General features: G+C 38.6%; 1 protein-coding gene across 9 annotated transcripts in view; it reads left to right on the forward strand.

Moving 5' to 3' along the window:
* Window positions 1–1,091: 1,091 nt before the first annotated feature.
* LOC120532692 (dmX-like protein 1) overlaps window positions 1,092–21,765 on the forward strand; it is a 315,909-nt gene continuing 295,235 nt past the window's right edge. For 3 of the 9 annotated variants that reach the window (XM_039758975.1, XM_039758976.1, XM_039758974.1), the window contains exon 1: window positions 1,147–2,104. In XM_039758975.1, the coding sequence (XP_039614909.1) occupies window positions 2,018–2,104 (87 nt within the window). In that variant the 5' untranslated portion in view covers window positions 1,147–2,017. Of the gene's footprint in view, window positions 2,105–21,765 lie in introns of all 9 variants that reach the window. The other 6 variants (XM_039758977.1, XM_039758978.1, XM_039758971.1 and 3 more) reach the window with 5 other exon arrangements.

The following is a 21,765-nucleotide window of genomic DNA, read 5'->3' on the forward strand; positions in this document are numbered from 1 at the left end:
AGGGTGTCAGTTTGTCACAGGGAAAACCTAGTCTTTATATTTCAATAAAAGGTTTTAAATTATTTTAATATCTATCTCTCCGTTTTCTAAACACACTTTTTCTAGTGCAAGGCCGAGAGCTTGACTTTATCCACTCTAACCACCTTGCATCAAGAGACCACATTCACCACGACTGTGGACTTAATCTGCAGAGTGCCAGCGTGTGTTGCATGTTCATTATATTCAAGTAAAAAATTCACTGTACTCAGTGCACGTGGCAAAAACGACCCGGTGGGCCTATTAAAAATCCATTGTTTCTTTTGGAAAACGTCACAGACTTAGAATAAGCATGCAAAAAAAAAATAAAAAATAAATAAATAAATAAATAAATAAAGGAACAGGACAATTAATACCGAGAGACAGAACCAAATAGCGCTAAACACTGGGCTGGCAATTTACTAGTGAAATCCACAAAACCTACTGAAATTAACTGACGGTAACCCATCACTCAGTGCATTCTGCGCTGCCTATACTAACTTTGGAGATGTTCTAAGTTAATTTAAAAAACCTATAAATTCAGAAAGGGCATAATACTATTTAGATAAATTTAAGAAACATTTTTGCAACTTGATAAAGAGTCGCACTGTACTTTCACCTAGAAAGCATAAAAGTATTCGTTACTGAATCGGGTCAGTTTCGGGATGAATGCCAACACTGTGAAAAGAAACACCTAAATGCTAATTTAGTTTGCCCTTCATTGTGCACTTTAAATAAGAATGGACTTTGCATGGAATTCCAATGTCGCTTGACAAGGTGGTGTCAAGAGTTTTCCGATTATAAACTACGTTAAATTTTAACTCACAGCGGGATAGCAGTTTGCGTTCACACTCTCCATGCCTGTATGTTTTTTTTTATATATATATCTTTTTAAGGTGCTGTAAGCAAATCTTCAGAGTTTGTGTATAGACAAACTGACTACCGCGGTCACTCCCCCGCTGAGAAGCGAAGCCACCTTACTGCGTATGGTGAGTCGTGAGCTCGTGTCGCGCCCACTACTTTGCAGTGTCACTGACACACCAACGCGCACAGTAGGGGAGGAGGGCGCTGCTCAAAGTCCATCTCGCGAGAGTACGTGGGATTGCGTGATCTTGATGGATATGGCGAAATTGGTGCAGCGATGGGTACATTTGCGTGTATGTTACCGCGAACCAGTTTGGTCAGCATTTGGGTTATGTTTTTGTTTGTTGTAGAATATTTCTCGCAGATCTAACTACAGAGTTAGGGTGGGTAGAAGCCGTGAGTATCTATTAAATGACTAAATAGGCCAAAGTACAGCGCATGGTATGCTTCCATCCGGAGAGAAAAAGTACTTTCTTTAAACCTGTAAGAGAGTTGGCTTGAGCTTTTGGCACACGCGACCGGCAGGTTTCTGGTTTGCAATTTTTTACGAGATGAATATGCCGTATCTCAACGGAGCTTGATAACTTTAAGTGTGTAGTGGCGTTTCTGTGTAGTTCACAACGGCCCTGGGTCGCTAGAAAGCCAGTACCAACGACCGTGTTGCACCTGACCCGGACTGTGCCTTGCAAACTTATGGTGTAGTCCGTGGATAGGTTCCAGTTCTATGTGTGGTCCTGCCAGGAACGAGCCGTCTGACACAGAGCGTGACATGGGGTGTTTGACAAATTTAATCATGCTTCCAGGGGGACGGGATTGTTCGTAGGGAGGTAGCCAAGTCCCTGGCTGCGATGACAGATGGTAGTGCCGTCGCTGTCATGAAGAGATTCACCGTGCCCTTAACTGCAAGGTGTCGGTAGCATCAAATTTTAGTTACTAATTTTTTTTTTTGTATATGCGTTGTTTAGATTTAGCGGACGAACTGTACGAGAAAACAAGGAAAAACATTGGCAAGCTCTGAATGGTTATGGCTGCGCAACTGTTATCTCCACTTCTAGAATGAAGACTCCGACATCATCAGTTGCAGAGCCTAAAATTGTGTCATAAAACATTGTCAGAAGTAGGATTATTTAACAATATCATGAATCTCCATCAAGTCCTTACTGGAGCTGTAAATCCAGGCGACAACTGCTTTGCTGTGGGCAGTATCAACGATCAGCCTTTCACGGTAAGAATGTTCAATATTTCTAAATAATGGTTGCATTTGTGGTTATCATCATGTGGTTCTATTTGACCAATAATCTTTGAGCATATAATTGCAAAAATGTACCTTTTTGCATTTTTTTCCAAAGGTGGGTAAGGGCCATACGTTATTGACTGGAGCGAGAGACCTTGGGGTTGTTCTCCTCACTGTTAAAATAATTGGTGCAATATTTAAAAAAAGTTTTCTTTAACGCGTATCATTTTGGCGTTTTGTCTTCGAATGGTTTAATCCAGTAGTTTTGTACACACATCTGGTTGGAGATGTGATTTTTATGCTGTCAGGCATTAGACTTTATCTTTTGTAAAATCAAGTAAGAGTGTCAGTTTTCTAAGAGAAGAACTAATTAACAACATGAAAAGTTAGACGATAACATGTCGGGCAAAGCTTGGTGTCTGCATGAACTGCGCACTATACAGTATATACCCTTTCCGATACCTGTCATCCAGAATACTTTATATATTCATTCATTTTTCACCTCTGTTTATTTTTTGTTAGAAAGATGCACTTTTTTGTTAGATTACTTTAAGGTATATTGATTAAACAAACAAGCAGTTTTCTCTTTAAACTTTTGATCATGCTCTTTGCTTATGACCCAAGTTTATGTTTCCAAGCAAGCATTTCATTGAAAGGACAGCAGTTCCATGAAATACTTCTAATGTCTTGCTGCTTGCCACTCCTTTAGGAAAAAATGTTTTGTTTTATAAACACCAGAGAAAACTTCGCAATAATTCTGAGTCTGTGACCAGACTAGTTTGGTCAGACATTTGAGCCTGCCCAAGAATAAACCTGTGGTGAGGTGGCCAGAACCTGTTTGTGTTTTATATCTTGGGCCTTAGCTGTTACTCAGTTTTGGTATTGCCATGTTGGTCGGTAGAATGCTAATTCCTTATCATGTTTTTACACTTGCCAGTACCTAGTTACATTTTTTAAACCTTTTTCATGTTGATGTTTATCTGTTTAAAAATAATTATAAGAAATGCTACATTAGAAAATATTTAACTAGTTTTAATAATAGTTTAATAAGAGTTTTTTTCCCCAGTGTCTCAGGGAGGAAGTTGAATTTGTGCCTTTTTAATTTTAATATGGTTTTTATACTGTTCATCACCATAAATTAATTACTTTTTTTAGCCCTGTATATGGCACTTTCATTTATACTGAAAAAGAGGTCTGTAGTTAATCCTGCCTTTAACTGCTTTAAAGTCCTACTTTTCTAAAATGGGACTCAGTTTTGGGTAGTGTTTCTCACCATTATGATTGTGTAATATCCCTTTTTTGCTTCTTTGATAACTAATTTAACCTGCTGTATTCTTTCTTATCTGCATGGATCTTTGGGAGGCTCAATCTGTAGCTGAGAGATAGTCTTGTTCTGGTAAGGTGTCTTTTAATTGCTAGCCTTTTATTTATTTTAGCATTATTTTCTTTGTGTTATTTTAGGGACATTAGGCAAATAGGATTGGTGAGTTTATTGAGCTGAATGGCTTGTTGTTGACAAAATTGTTGTAATGCTCTAATGATATTTGGGCTCTTAACAACACTTCTAATCTTCTAGCAGTAAAAAATACCATCTAAACAAAAAATGTAATTGGAGAACTGAGAAAGTCAAATCAACATATTTCAATGTGCTTATACAGTGTTTTTTTTCATGTCTGATCTGCAGTGTGTGCACATGAATTTAAAATGATGTTAACCTACAGATTGAATTAAGGCATTGACAATAATTTGGAAACACGTGGACCTCTGGTCTGGTGCCACTTTTCTGTCTGTTATGTCACTGTGTCGATCACTGCACCTTTCTGTTATGAAGTTTGATATGCTGACCTCTTAATTTGATAAGTGCTGCTGTGTCCTGTTGTCTCAACCTTTCTCATTCATCATTAGTGAAATGTGTCATACACTTACAGTCATATGAAAAAGTTTGGGAACCCCTCTTAATTGTTTGGATTTTTGTTTATCATTGGCTGAGCTTTCAAAGTAGCAACTTCCTTTTAATATATGACATGCCTTATGGAAACAGTAGTATTTCAGCAGAGACATTAAGTTGATTGGATTAACAAAAAATATGCAATATGCATCACAACAAAATTTGACAGGTGCATAAATTTGGACACCCCAACAGAGATATTACATCAATACTTAGTTGAGCCTCCTTTTACAAATATAACAACCTCTAGACGCCTCCTATAGCCTTTGAAGAGTGTCTAGATTCTGGATGGAGGTATTTTTGACCATTCTTCCATACAAAATCTCTCCAGTTCAGTTAAATTTGATGGCTGCTGAGCATGGACAGCCTGCTTCAAATCATCCCATAGATTTTCAATGATGTTCAAGTCTGGGGACTGTGACAACCATTCCAAAACATTGTACTTCTCCCTCTGATGAATGCCTTTGTAGATTTCAAACTGTTTTGGGTCATTGTCTTATTGGAATATCCAACCCCTGCATAACTTCAACTTTGTGACTGATGCTTGAACATTATCCTGATGAATTTGTTGATATTGGGTTGAATTCATGCAGCCCTCGACTTTACCAAGGGCCCCAGTTCCTGAACTAGCCACACAGCATGATGGAACCTCCACCAAATTTGACAGTAGGTAGAAGGTGTTTTTCTTGGAATGCGGTGTTCTTCTTCCGCCATTCAAAGCGATTTTTGTTATGGCCAAATATTTCAATTTTTGTCACATCAGTCCAAAGCACTTTGTTCTAAAATGAATCTGGCTTGTCTAAGTGAGCATTTGCATACAACAAGTGACTCTGTGGCGCGAGTGCAGAAAGGGCTTCTTTCTCATCACCCTGCCATACAGATGTTCTTTGTGAAAATTGCGCTGAGTTGTAGAACAATGTACAGATACACCATCTGCAGCAAGATGTTCTTGCAGGTCTTTGGAGGTGATCTGTGGATTGTCTGTAACCATTCTCACAATCCTGCGCATATGCCACTCCTGTATTTTTCTTGGCCTGCCAGACCTGGCTTTAACAGCAACTGTGTCTGTGGCCTTCCATTTCCTGATTACATTCCTTACAGTTGAAACTGACAGTTTAAACCTCTGCGGCAGCTTTTTGTAGCCTTTCCCTAAACCATGATACTGAACAATCTTTGTTTTCAGATCTTTTGAGAGTTGCTTTGAGGATCCCATGCTGTCACTCTTCAGAGGAGAGTCAAAGGGAAGTACAACTTGCAATTGACCACCTTAAATACCTTTTCTCATGATTGGACACACCTGTCTATGAAGTTCAAGGCTTAACGAGCTAATCCAACCAATTTGGTGTTGCAAGTAATCAGTATTGAGCAGTTACATGCATTCATCCATCCATCCATCCATCCATTATCCACCGCTTATCCGAGGTCAGGTTGCGGGGGTAGCATCCTAAGCAGGGAAGCCCAGAGATCCCTCTCCCCAGCCACCCCCTCCAGCTCCTCTGGGAGGACCCCGAGGCGTCCAGGGGGCATCCTAACCAGATGCCCGAACCACCTCAACTGACTCCTCTTAATGCGGAGGAGCAGCGACTCTACTCCGAGTCTCTCCCGGATAACTGAACTCCTCACCCCATCTCCAAGGGAAAGTCCAGCCACCCTGCGGAGAAAACTCATTTCGGCCGCTTGTATCCGCGATCTTGCTCTTTCGGTCACTACCCAAAGTTTGTGGCCATAGGTGAGGGTAGGAATGTAGATCGACTGGTAAATCGACAGCATCGCCTTTTGGCTCAGCTCTCTCTTCACCACGACGGACCGTTGCAGAGCCCGCATTACTGTGGAAGCCGTACCGATCCGTCTGTCAACCTCCCGCTCCATTCTTCCCTCACTTGTGAACAAGACCCCAAGATACTTGAACTCCTCCACTTGAGGCAGTACTGTGCTCCCAACCCGGAGAGAGCATTCTACCCTTTTCCGGCTGAGAACCATGGCCTCGGATTTAGAGGTGCTGACTCTCATCCCTGCTGCTTCACACTCGGCTGCAAAGCGCTCCAGTGAGAGCTGGAGGTCACTGTCCGATGAAGCCAACAGAACCACGTCATCTGCAAATAGCAGAGACAAGATTCTGAGGTCACCAAACAAGACCCCCCCCCTTGGCTGCAACTAGAAATTCTGTCCATATAACTTATGAACAGAATCGGTGACGAAGGGCAGCCCTGGCGGAGTCTAACCTCAACAGGAAACGAGTCTGACTTATTACCGGCAATGCAGACCAAGCTCCTGCTCCTCCTGTACAGGGACTGAATGCCTTGTACCCTGTACTCTTGGAGCACATCTCATAGGATGCTTCGAGGGACACGGTCGAATGCCTTCTCCAAATCCACAAAACACATGTGGACTGGTTGGGCACACTTCCATGCCACCTCCAGGATCCTGGGCAGGGTGTAGAGCTGGTCCAGTGTTCCATGGCCAGGACGGAATCTGCATTGTTTCTCTTGAATCTGAGAATCGACTATCGACCACACTCTCTTCTCCAGCACCCTTGAATAGACCTTACTGGGAAGGCTGAGGAATGTCCATGCGATGTTGCAGAGACGTGTCAACAAGGACAGCCCCATAAGATCCAGAGCATTGAGGAACCCAGGGTGAACCTCATTCACTCCAGGGGCCCCACCACCTCGGAGCTTTTTAACTACCTCGGCGACCTCAGCCCCTGTTATGGACGGGCCCCCACCGGAGTCCTCCAGCCTCTTCTTCCTCTAAGGAAGGCATGCTGGTGGGATTGAGAAGATGCTCGAAGTATTCCTTCCACCGGTCAAAAACATCTACAGTTGAAGTCAGCAGGGCCCCATCTCCGCTGTACGCAGTGTTGGTGGAGCACCGCTTTCCACTCCTGAGGCACCTGACGGTTTGCCAGAACCTTCTCAGTGCCGACAGAAGGTCGTTTTCCATGGCTTCCCCAAATTCCTCCCATGCCCGAGTTTTTGCCTCTGCAACAGCCGATGCCGCCACACGCTTGGCCTGCCAGTACCCCTCAGCTGCCTCTGGAGTCCCACTGGTCAACGAGACCCGATAGGACTCTTTCTTCAGCTTGACGGCCTCTTGAACCTGAGGTGTGCACCACCGGGTTCGTGGATTCCCGCCACGAGAGGCACCGACAACCTTGCGGCCACAGCTCCCTTCTGCTGCCTTGACAATAGAGGCTCGGAACATGGCCCATTCAGACTCAATGTCCTTCGCCTCCCTCAGTGGCAGTTAAAGATCTTTCTGACCGGTTCCTCCACCAGACGTTCCCAGCAGACCTCTTGTCAGGAACTACATGCTCCTGGTAGGGCTTCCCAAGGCAAACAGATCTGAGGTGAAGATCAAGGCTGCCCTGCTGCCCGCTACCGAGAGTTGATTGTACTGTACAATAAAATAAAAATAAAAAGAGGAATAACCTTGGAGGATATTTTTCACTTAGGGGTGTATACACTTTTGTTGCCAGCAGTTTAGATATTAATGGCTGTGTGTTGCATTATTTTGAGGGGTCAGCAAATATACTCTGTTATACAAGCTGTGCACTGACTACTTTACATTGTATTAAAGTGTCATATCTTCAGTGTTGTCCTATGAAAAGATATAATAAGAGATACTATATATATATATATATATGTATATATAATATATACACACATACAGTAATCCCTCCTCAATCGTGGGGGTTGCATTCCAGAACCCCCCACGATAGATGAAAATCCGCGAAGTAGAAACCATATGTTTGTGTGGTTATTTTTATATATTTTAAGCCCTTATAAACTCTCCCACACTTTTAACATTATTAGAGCCCCCTAGACATGAAATAACACCCATTAGTCAAAAGTTTAAACTTTGTTCCATGACAAGACAGAGATGACATTTCTTTCTCACATTTAAAAGAATGCAAACATATCTTCCTCTTCAAAGAAGTAAACGTCAGGGGCAGAGAATGTCAGAGAGAGAGCCGAGAGTAAAGCAAACAATTAAAAAATCAATACGTGCTTTTGTGCTTTTAAGTATGCCGAAGCACCACGATAAAGCAGCATTTTGTAGAGGAGCGTCCGTATCTTCTAGGCAAACAGCCTCTGTGCAAACAGCCCCTCTGCTCACACCCCCTCCGTCAAGCAGAGAGAGTGAGAGAGACCGAAAAAAGCAAACAATCAAGCACTGCGAGGGAAGCACATCGTATATCATTGAGGAGTTTTATTTAATATGTAATACATGCTCTGATTGGGTAGCTTCTAAGCCATCCGCCAATAGCGTCCCTTGTATGAAATCAACTGGGCAAACAAACTGAGGAAGCATGTACCATAAATTAAAAGACACATTGTCCGCAGAAATCCGTGAACCAGTGAAAAATCCGTGATATATATTTAGATATGCTTACATTTAAAATCCGCGATGGAGTGAATCCGCGAAAGTCGAAGCGCGATATAGCGAGGGATCACTGTATACCAATTTAAGGTTTAATATTTTGCAACTCACCTAATCTATCAGAATTTTCAGAACTTTTGTAGGTATTCATTATTAAATTCACATTTGTGAAGCAGTAGCTGAGTCTCTGTAGATGTATTTTTGCATGGGTCATTTAGATCAAAGAGCTATCAGAGCATAAAATGACTATATAATAAGCAGTTTAAACCTTGAATTATGAAAAGGGGAATTCTTTCTATTTTTTCAAATCTCTCTTGTTTAATGTTTAGGTATATTTAATATCACTTCAATGTCATTTTTATTTTGTTACAGTAGTCCAGAGTATTTCTTTCTCTGAATTACTGACAGCTAAAAGTTTGACTAAGTTTGTTGTAGTACCAGGAGTGCTGTATCGAAACAATTGCTACAACGTGTGGATCTATAAACTTAGACGTTGAGAGGAATGACTATGTGGTGTGGATGAGTACAGTTTCAGTTGAATATGAAATAATAGCAATTTATCAACATAATGAGCGTGTAAGCTTAGGTCTTCCTTGCTGAAATGGAAAGAGTGAAAGTCATAATGCTATTCAGAATTGAGAATGGACTCATGCTCCAGCATTTTAAAAAAGTCACCTTTCCCCTGCCACATTTATTTGAAATATTTGTATTGTGAAGTGTAGAGAAATTGGAGTTGTTTTAAAAATATCATTATTCTTATAAATCATAGTTCTTTAAATACTGTATAAGAGCATAACTGTCCATGTCAAAAGCACAGCGGTACACAGGGTGCTTTATTTTCTGAAGCAATTCAGAATTTAACGTACTTATTAGGAATATGTCCAGTAAACAAATAATCTTAAAATTCTGAAACATTAGATCATAATTAATGAGTAACATTGTACATAATTCTGATGTATTTATCTGAGTTGATTTTGTTTTTGAGGCTACCATCTTCGCCTTGATGTAATTGAAGGGTAGTTGATGTAATTGTTTTGGTAGTTGGTTAAATTGAAAATGGAAATGTTTTCATGTGTTTTTTTTCTTCTAAAATAAAACATTCTCATGTTTGTGAGGTTTAAATAATGTAACCTATTAAAAATCTCCTAACCTAAAATCGTTCTTAAGGATTGTAGTTTATGCCGACTATGTGTTCATAGCAATTTAGTCTAACATTAGTTTGCTTCATAATTACTACCAAAAAATAACATTCTCAGTGAAGCAACAGACTTGACTTTACACCCTAACTGTAGTTGGTTAAAGTTATAATATTGATGAAAGCTTCATATTATCTAATACTACTCACAAATAATTGTGAGTTGTCAACAGGCAGATAAATGTTCTGAGTATCATGTTTATTTGCTTGAGATTTGGGTAATTTTGAGTTTTGGATGAAAGGGTTCCCAAAGCAGGTAGAGCGGTGCGGTCCGTTCCTTTAGGTACGGTACATAATAAAGTTTTCAGTGGTCACCATGCCATGGTCAGGTGAGCATTGAGGCTTTGCAGTGGAGGCTTTTTTCAAAAATGGCGAATCTGTAGCTGCGACGCAGAGGGTGTTTTGCACGCGGTTTGGTTTACGTGCTAATGAAAGTGTTCCAGACCGGAAAACGATTTTGCTATGGGCTCAAAGAGTAAGGGCAACAGGATCTGCACTGAAGAGAAAACCACCCAGACGTCCCAAAAATGTGAGAACACCCAAAAACATTGCTGCAGTGAGGGCTTCGATTGAGCTGTCTCCAATGCGTTCAGCACGGAAACATGCATCACCTGTTTGGATTTCGGAAAGAACTGTGAGGCGAATTTTGCATACTGACCTTCATTTACACCTATACAAGATTATGATTGGTCAGGAATTGTCTTCCAGCAGACTGGGGAGGACGTATAGATTTCTGTAATGGGATCCTCGCAGCTGTGCCTCCCGCTGGCATTCTGTGGAGTAGCGATGAAGCCCATTTCCACCTTTCTGGCACAGTGAACAAACAAAATTTTCGCTACTGGGCTGCTGAAAACCCTTGAGAACTCCATGCACGACCTCTTCACAACCCAAAAGTGATCCGTTTGGTGTGCTGTGTCGTCTATAGGCGTCATTGGGCCTTACTTTTTTGAAGAGGGTGGAGCCACAGTTACTGTGAATTCCAATCGATACTGCAACATGTTGGAGAATTTTCTGCGCCCGAAAACTGAAGAGTACGGGGAAGAACACAACCTAGAGGACTTCTGGTTCCAACAGGATGGAGCTATGGCCCATACAGCACATCGTCCGCGCAAGATTTTGCAGGAGATGTTCCCGGGTCGAGTGGTCTCCTTATGCGAGGCAGTTCCATGGCCATCGCGCTCGCCTGATTTAAGTCCCTGTGACTTTTTTCTGTGGGGGTACCTCAAGGCCGAGGTTTTCAATCGTCATCCTCGGTCCTTGGACCAACTAAAGGAGACTATTCAAGAAGAAATTGAAGAAATATTGTCCGACATGCTAGCGAGAGTGATGGAAAACTTCCAAGAACTGCTCCAAATGTGTATCAGCCGTTAAGGCCACCATTTGGACGATATAATTTTTAAAACTTAAAGTAAAAAAACTTTTTTATATCTACATTTGGGAATTAAAAATTTTTTGGTGATACCTCGTAGCATTTTTTTTCAATCCCCCTTTGAAATGTGGGAGTTATTTCTGCCACACCCTGTATAAAGCTATTGGTCAGGGCATTTTGATAAAGGATACATGCCTGCAGTCAAAGTTTCAAAAGGTGGGTGTGCAGACAAAGTTCTTCTTTGTCTGTACTGGGTTATATTGCTGTTTTTCATTCTTCGTGCAGCGTGGTAAGACCCAATGATCCAGATTAGAAGAATGGGAGTGATTCAAAGTGAGAGTGTAGTGGATCAAAATTATATCTGTTGTGTTAATACTGCTGCAAATTCCTCATAGTTTAAAACTCAGTAATGTTGTTATCACCTTCCTGTTGATGTCATTCCATCTGTTATAGACCTCCTTATTAATTTTTGACAAAAAATATTTCTTTATGACATTTTCAATGCAAGGTCATTGTCTCTCTACATTAATTGCATGAATGAATCAGATGGTACTACATGATGGATGAGAATCTGCTTTTACTTCTCAGTACTCATGTTTCCTTCTTGCTTAGAATGATGTGCAAGCTTTACACTAGCAGTGTTTTTTTTTTGGGTCCATCTCATATACCTTTGGCTGTATGTTTTGGTTGACTGTTCTGTTTAATTCTGAATCTTGTCTCAAGCTTTTGTTTTTCTTCAGCATTTCAGAGTGCATTTAAATCATGATACTCTGTACATCTCTGAAATTGTACTAATGGTTAAGAAGAGGGAGTCTGCATTTTACTACTTAATTTAATAAATAGGTTCAAGACCTGTAGAAGTATTTTATGTACTGCAATGTTTCAAAAGACAAGTTTTAACTTTGTTCAGTCCATAGCAGTTTTCCATTACCTGTTAAATTTGGAATTATACTCAATGTAATGAAATCAGACCATTGCAAGAAATGTTTCCTACAGTGAGCTGAGAAAAAGCCTATCCAACTACTTTGAAGTACAATTCAGAGGCACTGTTCATGTTGATGACTGTCAATAGCCTATTCTTATGATATATATTTTCAAAATATATACACTTGGTGGTTAGATTTGAGTGCAGAAATATTTTTGTTCAGTGACATGTTAAAACTTTTTTTCTGAGTTTTATCAGTTTCCCACGTGTTTTCTGACAAACTGTAATTAAGATTTTATGTTATTTTTTCTGTTTCTGCCTTGCCATTGTCTGTTTTATAAAACTTCAGGTTTATTATCATTGTATTTTATATACAGATTCCCTTTGTATAAGACATAATTCAATTATAAGTTGATATAGTCCTAGCCAAAGAACTAATTCTTGTGTTCAGTGATTTTCTGTTTTTTCTTTGAGATCCATATTTATTTTACTTTATTATTAACTTGTTTCTGTTAATTACCAGATAAATCATATTTAATATTATTAAAGATCTATATTGTGATATATTAATATGAAAAAGTGAATTACTTAGCTGCTGCTGTTGAAAACACAAGGGATAAGGAGTTTTTATTCCAGAAAGGAATGCTTAATGTCAAATCTGTTTTAAAATTTTATTTTCGTGCTGCACGGCACAATTTGTTTTGATCTACAGCTTCAGTAGTTGAGCAGATATATTCATGACAGTTGAAATCTCAGGCGAAAGAAGTTGTCTGAATTGCCAAAAATACATTTTCCCCGTAGATAAAACAAGACACTTTTGAGTTCACCAAAAAGGTATGTCCAAGTTATGCAGTCCTAATCTTTTTCTGCATGCTAATGCATGAGGTGAGTTTCAGTTTGATGCCATTTGAATAATACACAATCTATACTAATAAAAGGCAAAGCCCTCACTCACTCACTCACTCACTCACTCACTCACTCACTCACTGACTCATCACTAATTCTCCAACTTCCCGTGTGGGTGGAAGGCTGAAATTTGGCAGGTTGATTCCTTACAGCTTCCTTACAAAAGTTGGGCAGGTTTTATATCGAAATTCTACGCGTAATGGTCATAACTGGAAGCAGTTTTTCTCCATTTACTGTAATGGAGATGAGCTTCAACGCCGTGGGGGAGTTTCGTGTGACATCATCACGCCTCCCATGTAATCACGCAGTACATAGAAAACCAGGAAGACCTCAAAAAAGCGCTCAAGAAAACATGCATTATATAATTGAGAAGGCAGCGAAACAATAAGAAGCGAGTTCTGCTACTTCGGAAACAAAGCACGATGTAAACCTACACTTTAAATTAAGTTCATAGACAGGCTGCCGCTGGCGTTTGTAATTTAGTGCCTGCCCATATAAGGCCATCCGTCAGCGGCAATCCAATAGCAAACTGCCACGGGTAAATATTCACGGGTGAAGGACTGTGCTTATGGAGAGGAAGATGAGATGGTCAGGGTGGTGTTTGACACAAACTCAGCGAAACTGCCAGAGAAAGTTTTAAGTGCCAGGACTAAGGTAACATTAAATAAAGCTATGGACATAGCACGAGATGGCACCAGCACAGCTGGGAACCTTCGATGCAAGTACACCGAGTGGCTCACGTGAACTGATGCAGTGCACAGATAAAAGCAACAGTTCCAAAAGCTGAACAAAACCGAATTACACAATTGAAAAGGCAGCAAAAATATGAAGCGTCTGATAAGCATATTCATAAATGCAGCTACTGTGGAAACAAAGCACACGGTGGAAAAAGTCAATGTCCGCTAAAGGAAGACAGCGTAAAAAAAAAAACCCGTGCATGCAGTTTGTCACATCACAGATAAAAAGGAAGGCGAGCTGTTTATTGATGCAGTAAGAAACGAATCGATGAATGAAACCTCTTATCTTTACAGCGATTGACAAACACGGAATGTAACTTGAACACATCGTACAAATACGAGCCTGATTGAAAGAAATAATGATAATCAAATCCTTGATGACAGCAACATTCAATAACACTCACAAAACAATTACTGTATATTGACAATCATGTTACGTTATTTTTAAAATGTTCCCTTTTCTTTTCATAACTTCTACTTCTCCACTGCGATACACGGGTATATATATAAATGTATATCTATAGCCCGATCTACAATACATACTTTAGCTGTGGCGCAATTGTAGAGTCTTAAGCCTCTAACGCCGACATTGAGGTTCGATTCGAGAGGGATGTACTGACTATGCAGCGCTACCGATTCATTTTACCTTCCCATCTCCTTGGTTTGGGGCGTATGAAAAATATTAGGTTACGCAGAATCATGTTACGTTATTTTTAAAATTTTCCCTTTCTTAGCACAAGCACAGTTGAGAAGCTTGATGCATGTACTCCATAACGCGTTAAAAATAGCGCATTTAATCACACTTTCAATTCCAAGCAAGCGGGAACTTTTGTCAATGCATGATTTCCTGGTACATCCATTACACTGATGCACACATCACAGCTACAAAAATGTTAGAGTCGGAATAAAGCGCGTTCCTCGACTGATCATTTCGACTACCCAGTAAGCCTTGATAAAAGCATGGTTTTGTGCACACTGAAAAGCAAGCAAAATTAGATGCATTACAGAAAGCGGACTTTGTGGCTCTTACTGGGGATCATTGGACTTCCGTGACCGTTAGTAATTCTAAATACATCTAATTACAAAATGTTCAATGATCACACTGTTTTAGCCTAATGTACAAAATAATTTTGGCTAATGTTACTCAGAGTTTAAAGAGTAAGCTGGTCAAATTACCTTTTATGTTTCTGACTTATTTTTTAAGAAGAAAAACTGCACTTTATGGTGAAATTTTGGTTATTATTATTTAAAGACAATACTATTCTGAAAATGTACTTAAAGTACTTAAACTACCACTTTATTTTTAAGTCTGCCCAATTTTAACCAGGGATGATATTTTTGTTTCTGTTTTGAATTCAAATGCAGTTTAAAAGCTTTTTTTCAGAAATTAAAACAGCTTCAGTTTACAATATTCATGTCCATGTCTATTATTTGATTCTGTAAGCCCACTAAAACCGTTTTAAATAAAAAAAAAACATTTGCGATTTGGGGCAAATTCGTGTCGCGATTACATACGATTAATCAAGATTAATTCTTACACAGCCTCTAATTAATTGGATTAATTTTTTAATCGAGTCCCACCTAATATATATATGTAGATATATATATGTAGATTTGTATATATATGTGTATATACAGTATATATGTAGATATGTATATGTTGTATATACAGTATGTATATATGTGTGTGTATATATACAGTATGTGTATATATATGTATATGTATATATATGTGTCTGTGTGTGTGTGTGTGTGTGTGTATATATATATATATATATATATATATATATATATATATATATATATATATATATATATATATATATATATATATATATATATATATGCCAGCAACACTCATGACAATTACAAAACAATTACATTGTCAATCATGTTACGTTATTATTAAAATGTTTCCTTTTCTTTTTACTTCTCCGCTGCCAATCGCAGCTATTTTGCTATATATATATATATATATATATATATATATATATATATATATATATAAATAGATAGATATGACAACAACACTCATATCAATGACAAAACAATTACATTAACAATCATCTTACGTTATTTTTAAAATGTTTGCTTTTCTTTTTCATAACTTCTTTAACACACTACTTCTCCGCTGCGAAGCGCGGGTATTCTGCTAGTCTATACTAATAAAAGGCATAGCCCTCACTGACTCACTCACTCACTCACTCATCACTAATTCTCCAACTTCCCGTGTAGGTAGAAGGCTGAAATTTGGCAGGCTTATTCCTTACAGCTTACTTACAAAAGTTGGGCAGGTTTCATTTTGAAATTCTACATGTAATGGTCATAACTGGAACCTATTTTTTCGTCCATATACTATAATAGACTTCTGCTCGATGCCCGTGGGAGGCGGAGTTCGCCTCCCACGTAATTTAGTGCCTGCCCATATAAGGCCGTCCGTCAGCGGCAATCCAATAGAAACACTGCTGCTAAATATTCATTGGTGAAGGACTGTGCTTATGCAGAGGAAGATGAGATGGTCAGGGTGGTGTTTGGCACAAACTCAGCGAAACTGCGAGAGAAACTTTCAAGTGCCGGGTCTTGGCTAACATTAAATACAGCCATGGACATTGCACGAGATGGCACCAGCACAGCTGGGAACCTTCGATGCATGTACACGGCGGCTCACGTGAACTGACGCAGTGCACAGACAAAAAGCAACAGTTCCAAAGAGTGCTGATCAAAAACCGAATTACACAATTGAGAAGGCAGCAAAAAAATATGAAGTGTGTGATACATACAAGAATATTCATAAGTGCAGCTACTGCGGAAACAAAGCACACGTTGGAAAAAGTCAATGTCCCGCTAAAGGAAGACAGTGTAAAAAAAAACCCGTGCCTGCAGAATGTCACGTCTCAGATAAAGAGGAAGACGAGCTGTTTATTGATGCAGTAAGAAACGATTCGAGGAATGAAATCTTTACAACGATTCACAAACACAGAATGTAACTTGAACACAACACATCCTACAAATACGAACCTGATTGAAAGAAATAATAATAATCAAATCCTTGATGACAGCAACACTCATAACACACACAAAACAATTACTGTATATTGACAATCATGTTACGTTATTTTTAAAATGTTCCCTTTTCTTTTTCATAACTTCTTTAACACACTACTCCGCTGCGAAGCGCGGGTATGTATATATATATCTATATCTATATCTATATCTATATATATATATATATATATATATATATATATATATATATATATATATATATATATATATATATATATATCCCGATCTACATACTCTCAAATAGACAAACCACATGCCATGGTGCAATGGTAGAGGCTTTGCCTCTAGCGCCGACGTCCGAGGTTTGATTCCCGAGAGGGGGTGCACTGAGTATGTACAGCGCTTCCCGATTCATTTTACCCTCGCATCCCCTTGGTTTGAGATGTATGAAAAAATATGCGGTTAACGCAGAAAGACAGATCACCAATTAAAGCTTTATGAATAATGGATCATTTATTCGCCATCAGTGATTGTTTTGGTAAAGCCGTACTCAGTGTATTCATTAGATGAACGGTAAAAAAGTAAGAACGAGGGAAGGGTAACTTATTGAGGCATGCAGGCAAAACCACAATAGCACGCGGGCTCGATGTACTGTAGTGCGCGTCAACTCAATCTGAATTGCATGATCACATTCGAAAAAATATATCTTTTCAAGTTCTATTTAGTCCATATGTGTCAAACTCAAGGCCCACGGGCCACATCCGGCCCGGTGTGTAATTAAATCCGGCCCGCGAGATCATTTTATATACTGTATTATTGTTATTAATGGCCCGGGGATATGAAGCGCTGGTAACACAATAAACTACAGATCCCATAATGCAGCGCTTCAGCTGCCTTGCCGAACACTTACCGCGTTAATCAAGTCTAGCTTATGATGCTGCAAGTTATTGCGAAGCTAGCCCACACGATGCTGAAGAGAAAAGTTGATTCTGAAAATAGAGCCTTTAAAAACCGATGGGAGGCTGAGTATATGTTTACTGAACCCGTGTGTCTCATTTGTGGAGCTTATGTGGCTGTAATTACAGAATTTAATCTAAGACGGCACTATGAGACAAAACATCAGGGTAACCTGAATGCAATGCAGAAGATACAGAAAGCAGAAGAATTAAATAAGAATCTGACACTTCAGCGGACGTTTTTACCCGTGCACAATCACAAAGTGATTTCAAGTGAAGCTACTTTTATGGGAGACACAAATGCACCAGTGCAACTTGCCCTACTTTCCCTGTTGCCAAGTAATGTTAAACCAAGTTGTCACTACGGTGTTCCCAAATACGCACTTTGCTGATAAACTGGCGCACTGAGTTTGCACGGCGCTTTGGTGACTTTGAAGAACAAAAAAAGTCCGTCTACATGCGGCTCGAACCTTGTGTATGTTTGGTAGCACATATCTGTGTGAGAAGCTCTTCTCAGTGATAAAGACTAACAAAACAGCACACAGGAGTCGCCTCACTGATGAGCACCTGCAATCCATCCTGAGAATCTCCACAACACAGAACCTCACACCAAACATAAACGAACCTGTTGCCAAATAAAGATGCCAGGCGTCCAGCTCTAAAATGACATATGAGCAAAGACAACTGAATGATTTGATTTGTTATTGCTGAAAGGAACACATTTTATTTATATTTCCAGGTTTTGTTATGCAGCATGTTCATATTTGAATTTGTATAATTTTGACAGGATATATTTTTATGGAGAGCAAAATCTTTTGGGATATTTAAAATCTTAAGTTTATTTTTTATATAAAATTACATAAGAGTAAAGAAATTTGAATGTTTGTTCTTTTAACGTTTACTTTATTTCTAACTTGTATAATTTAGACAGGATAAATTTTTATGGAGAGCGAAATATTATAAGTTGTTTAAGGTTTGAGTTGATTTATTCAGGAATAATATTCCTGTCTGTTTTTACCATTCCTACCAAAGATATTTCTGTCGACTAAATAAAAATTCCTTCTATTTAAAATTTAAATAGAATTTGAACAAATACGATAAGTTCATAATATCCACGCAGACTTGCACGTAAGAGCAGGAGTTATCCGTTGTAACAAGCAGTGTATTGCACTGATACGAAATAGCTGTGTGTGTATATATGTAGATATGTATGTATATGTGTATATATATATATGTTTATATATGTGTGTGTGTATGTATATATATATATATATATATATATGTATGTATTTGTGTGTATATATGTGTGTGTATGTATAGATACAGTATGTGTATATATATATGTTTATGTGTGTGTAAATATATATATATATATATGACAACAACACTCATCACTCACAACAGTGACAAAACAATTACATTGACAATCATGTTACGTTATTTTCAAAATGTTTCCTTTTCTTTTTCATTGCTTCTTTAACACACTACTTCTCGCAAGTAAGCACGGGTATTTTGCTAGTATATATATATATATATATATATATATATATATATATATATATATATATATATATATATATATATATATATATATATATATATATATATATATGTGTATATATATATATATATATATATATATGTATATGTATATGTATATATGTATATGTATATGTATATATATGTATATATATACACTGCTCACAAAAATTAAAGGAACACTTTAAAGAAACACATCAGATACATTAGATCTCAATATGAAGTTGAATATCTATACAAATAACGACAGTGCAATGTCTTAGGAACAAAAGGATGCCTAGTCTTTTAATGGAAATAAAAGTTTTCTGCCTACAGAGGGCTCAATTGTGTAGACACCCTAAACTCAGAGTGAAATGAAGATGTGGCAGGCTAGTCCACTTTTTTAAAAACTTAATTTCTGCTACTCAAAATGCTTTTCAGTATCTTGTGTGGCCCCCACGAGCTTGTATGCATGCTTGACAACGTCGGGTAATGCTCCTAATGAGACGACGGATGGTGTCTTGTGGCATTTCCTCCCAGATCTGTATGAGGGCATCCCTGAGCTGTTGTACAGTCTGAGGAGCAACCTGGCGGCGCCTAATGGACCGAAACATAATGTCCCACAGATGTTCTATTGGGTTTAAGTCAGGGGATCGTGAAGGCCATTCAATTGTTTCAATTCCTTCATCCTCCAGGTACTGCCTGCATACTCTTGCCACATGAGGCCGGGCATTGTCGTGCATTAGGAGGAAACCAGGACCTTCTGCACCAGCGTAGGGTCTGACAATGGGTCCAAGGATTTCATCCTGATACCTAATGGCAGTCAAGGTGTCTTTGTCTAGCTTGTAGAAGTCTGTGCGTCCCTCCATGGATATGCCTCCCCAGACCATCACTGACCCACCACCAAACTGGTTATGCCGAATGATGTTACAGACAGCATAACATTCTCCATGGCTTCTGCAGACCCTTCAACGTCTGTCACATGTGCTCAGGGTGAACCTGCTCTCATCTGTGAAAAACACAGGGTGCCATTGGTGGACCTGACAATTCTGGTATTCTATGGTAAATGCTGATCGAGCTCCACTGCGCTGGGTTGTGAGCACAGGGCCAACTAGAGGACGTTGGGACCTCAGACCACCCTCAAGAAGTCTGTTTCTGATTGTTTGGTCAGAGACATTCACACCAGTGGCCTGCTGGAGGTCATTTTGTAGAGCTCTGGAAATGCTCATCCTGTTTGTCCTTGTCCAAAGGAGTAGATACCAGTCCTGCTGATGGGTTAAGGACCTTCTATGGTCCTGTCCAGCTCATCCTAGACTAACTGCCTGTCTCCTGGAATCTCCTCCATGCCCTTGAGACAGTGCTGGGAGACACTACAAACCTTCTGGCAATGACACACATTGATGTGGCATCCTGGAGAAGTTGGATTTCCTGTGCAACCTCTGTAGGGTCCAGGTTTCGTCTCATGCTACCAGTAGTTACACTGACCATAGCGAAATGCAAAACTAGTGAAAAAAACAGTCAGAAAAGATGAGGAGGGAAAAATGTCAGTGGCCTCCACCTGTTAAACCATTCCTGTTTTGGGGGTCATCTCATTGTTGCCCCTCTAGTGCACCTGTTGTTAATTTCATTAACAGCAAAGCAGCTGAAACTGATTAACAACCCCCTCTGCTACTTAACTGACCAGATTAATATCCCATAAGTTTCATTGACTTGATGCTATACTCTGAGTAAAAAGTGTTCCTTTAATTTTTTTGAGTAGTATATATATATATATATATATATATATATATATATATATATATATATATATATATATATATATATATATATATATCTATAATATATATACTAGTAAAATACCCAGCAAGAGCTGAGAAGTAGTGTGTTAAAGAAGCAATGAAAAGAAAAGGAAACATTTTGAAAATAACGTAACATGATTGTCAATGTATTTGTTTTGTCACTGTTGTGAGTGATGAGTGTTGTTGTCATATATATATATATATTTACACACACACACATAAACATATATATATACATATCTATACATATACACATATATACATACATATATATATCTACATATATACACATACATATACATACACACATACATACATACACACACATATATAAACATATATATACATATACATACATATCTACATATATACACACACAGCTATTTCGGATCAGTGCAATACGCTGCTTGTTAAAATGGATAACTCCCGCTCTTACGTGCAAGTCTGTGGATATTATGAACTATCGATTTGTTCAAGTTCTATTTAAATTTTAAATAGAAGGAATTTTTATTTAGTCGACAGAAATATCTTTGGTAGGAATGGTAAAACAGACAGGAATATTATTCCTGAATAAATCAACTCAAACCTTAAACAACTTATAATATTTTGCTCTCCATAAAAATATATCCTGTCTAAATTATACAAGTTAGAAATAAAGTAAACATTAAAAGAACAAACATTCAAATTTCTTTACTCTTATGTAATTTTATATAAAAAATAAACTTAGATTTTAAATATCCCAAAAGATTTTGCTCTCCATAAAAATATATCCTGTCAAAATTATACAAATTCAAATATGAACATGCTGCATAACAAAACCTGGAAATATAAATAAAATGTGTTCCTTTCAGCAATAACAAATCAAATCATTCAGTTGTCTTTGCTCATATGTCATTTTAGAGCTGGACGC

Source organism: Polypterus senegalus, chromosome 7 (genome assembly GCF_016835505.1).
Source record: "Polypterus senegalus isolate Bchr_013 chromosome 7, ASM1683550v1, whole genome shotgun sequence".
Lineage (NCBI taxonomy): Eukaryota > Metazoa > Chordata > Cladistia > Polypteriformes > Polypteridae > Polypterus > Polypterus senegalus.